Source organism: Colobus angolensis, unplaced genomic scaffold (genome assembly GCF_000951035.1).
Source record: "Colobus angolensis palliatus isolate OR3802 unplaced genomic scaffold, Cang.pa_1.0 Scaffold382, whole genome shotgun sequence".
NCBI lineage: Eukaryota > Metazoa > Chordata > Mammalia > Primates > Cercopithecidae > Colobus > Colobus angolensis.
Window position 1 is genome coordinate 794,742 of NW_012117177.1, and position 2,515 is coordinate 797,256.

General features: G+C 57.4%; 1 protein-coding gene across 1 annotated transcript; it reads left to right on the forward strand.

Moving 5' to 3' along the window:
- The first annotated feature begins 599 nt into the window (after positions 1-599).
- LOC105520604 (transcription elongation factor A protein-like 3) lies at positions 600-2,515 on the forward strand. The gene is given in 4 exon segments (XM_011954435.1): positions 600-648; positions 1,193-1,262; positions 1,632-2,175; positions 2,177-2,515. Coding segments are annotated over 2 exon segments (552 nt in total). The 5' UTR covers positions 600-648; positions 1,193-1,262; positions 1,632-1,653; the 3' UTR covers positions 2,207-2,515.

The window sequence follows — 2,515 nt, forward strand, 5'->3', positions numbered from 1 at the left end:
GGAAGTCATTGGTCTTTACAGGAAATAAATGAGATCGAACAGGGAGACAGAACTTGAGGACTGAGGAGAGAGGAGGCCCAGGACAGAACCCTAGGAACACCGCCACTCGAAGTGGCAGCTCAGCTTCCTGGCAGGCACCACCACCCTGGGCTCTGGAGTCAGGCAGAGACGGTCTTGAAAGCGGGCTCTGGAGTTCTGGGGCTGAGTGCTCTTGGCAAAGTCGGGTACCCTCTTTGATCAGCTGTCACACCTGGCGATAATGGGCATCACAGAGAGATACCCTGCGGATGCTGTGACATGCGCCAGGTAAAGCACCTGGGGTCAGAAAGCCACCCTCTCCTCCTCTTCTCTGTGACTGCCCTTTGCTACACAAACACACCCCGACCCCGACCGTCCCCAGCCTCCGGGTCCCTCGGGGATGGATGGTGAGGTGGGTCAGGGAAGGGGGGCCGAGCTCGGGTGACGCGGCGCTCACGTGACCCGCCGGGCGCCTACGTGGGCACCAGCCCCCGCGCCCGCCCGCCCGCCCTGCGGTCCGGTCCAGGCGCCCGCGCAGAACTAGCTGTCTGAGTTGTCCGGGCGGCGGGGGAGCAGCGAGCGGGCTTCTGCGAGCCGGAGGAGGCACAGGCCTGTCCCGGGTCCCGGCAGGTCAGTGTGAAGGTGGGCGCTGCCGGCAGACCTGGGAAGGGGAGGAGGTGGCTGGCAGTAGGAATAGGGAGGGGGTGGAGAAAGGATCTGGGAGATTGGTGAGGAGGGGGATGCGGAGCAGGCGGGGGTGAGGGCGGGGGAGCCTGGCTCGCCTTCTCGACGACCCCCTGCACTGAGCCCTCCATCCATTTTAGTGCTGGAAATGGGGTATGGGGGAGCAACCCTGCAGTGCAACAGTGAAACGTAGACGTATTCTGGAAATAAACCCCTCTCACAATCTGCTCCCATGGAAACATCTGACCTCCGCAAAAATGGGGTGGCGCTGGGACAGGTTGCTTCCAGGGTTAGGGGACACAGAGACAAACGCAGTTTGGAAAGCATCCTGGTTTGGTGCCCGAGGCCTGGAGAGAAATGGCGGCTGGGGTGCGGGGGATGTAGGGGAGGAAAACGTTAGATGAGAAGGGCCTGGACTCAGAAAGGGAACCGAGTCCCTGTGAGACTGCTGAGCGCGCAGCCCCTACCCCTGTCTCCTGTCTGTCCACAGGTCTGCGCGTCTGTTCCCAGAGCTCTGCGAGGCCTGAAAAGGAGCAGCAACCTGTCCAGAATCCCCGCAGGTCCGTGAAGGTGGTTGGAGGGGAGCTCCATGGACAAGGCCCTATGAGGGTTGAGAGTGTGGAGGGCCCGGCCAGGGCCGAATTGGGGTCCCTGCCCATCCCCCACTCACATGAACACACACCTTACCAGGCTGAACCAGGGCAGAGAAGGTGGCAGGGCCTGCCAGGCAATGGCTGGCTCACGTGTGTGGGAGGAGTGGCAGGCTACGTGGTGGGCAGAAGGCCCTCTTGTAGGCCCGGCCAGCTTAGGGGAACCCTCACCAGGGGTGAGATGCAAGTACTATCCAGACCTGCATTCCACCCCACCCACTCAGTCTCCCTTGTCTCTTACTTGTCTCCTCTTCCCTCCATTCCCATCCCCCAGGACAGGAAAAGGAGGGGAAATCTCGACATGGAAAAACCCTACAATAAAAATGAAGGAAACCTGGAAAACGAGGGAAAGCCAGAAGATGAAGTAGAGCCTGATGATGAAGGAAAGTCAGACGAGGAAGAAAAGCCAGACGTGGAGGGGAAGACAGAATTCGAGGGAAAGAGAGAGGATGAGGGAGAGCCAGCTGATGAGGGACAACCGGAAGATGAGAGGAGCCAGGAAAAGCAGGGCAAGTCCGAAGGTGAGGGCAAGCCACAAGGCGAGGGCAAGCCAGCCTCCCAGGCAAAGCCAGAGAGCCAGCCGCGGGCTGCCGAAAAGCGCCCGGCTGAAGATTATGTGCCCCGGAAAGCAAAAAGAAAAACGGACAGGGGGACGGACGATTCCCCCAGGGACTCTCAGGAGGACTTACAGGAAAGGCATCTGAGCAGTGAGGAGATGATGAGAGAATGTGGAGATGTGTCAAGGGCTCAGGAGGAGCTAAGGAAAAAACAGAAAATGGGTGGTTTTCATTGGATGCAAAGAGATGTACAGGATCCATTTGCCCCAAGGGGACAACGGGGTGTCAGGGGAGTGAGGGGTGGAGGTAGGGGCCAAAGAGGCTTACACGATATCCCATACCTTTAATGCCTTTGGCCTTCTATTCTGACTTCTCTGATGAGAATATTGCTGGCCCTGCTTTCCCTGGTAGGTATTTGCCAGGCCCAATGCTTTAACCTTAAGCTGATACTTTGCTTTAGATGTCAATCTCGTTACCAGCAGCCTTTTGACCCAACTACAGTGCTCTATATTTTAGTAGAGGATTTTCACCCATGTGCATGGAAAAGATGTTCATGGTACATTGTAAAAAAATAAAAAATAAAAATAAAAAGTTTGCAGAACCGCA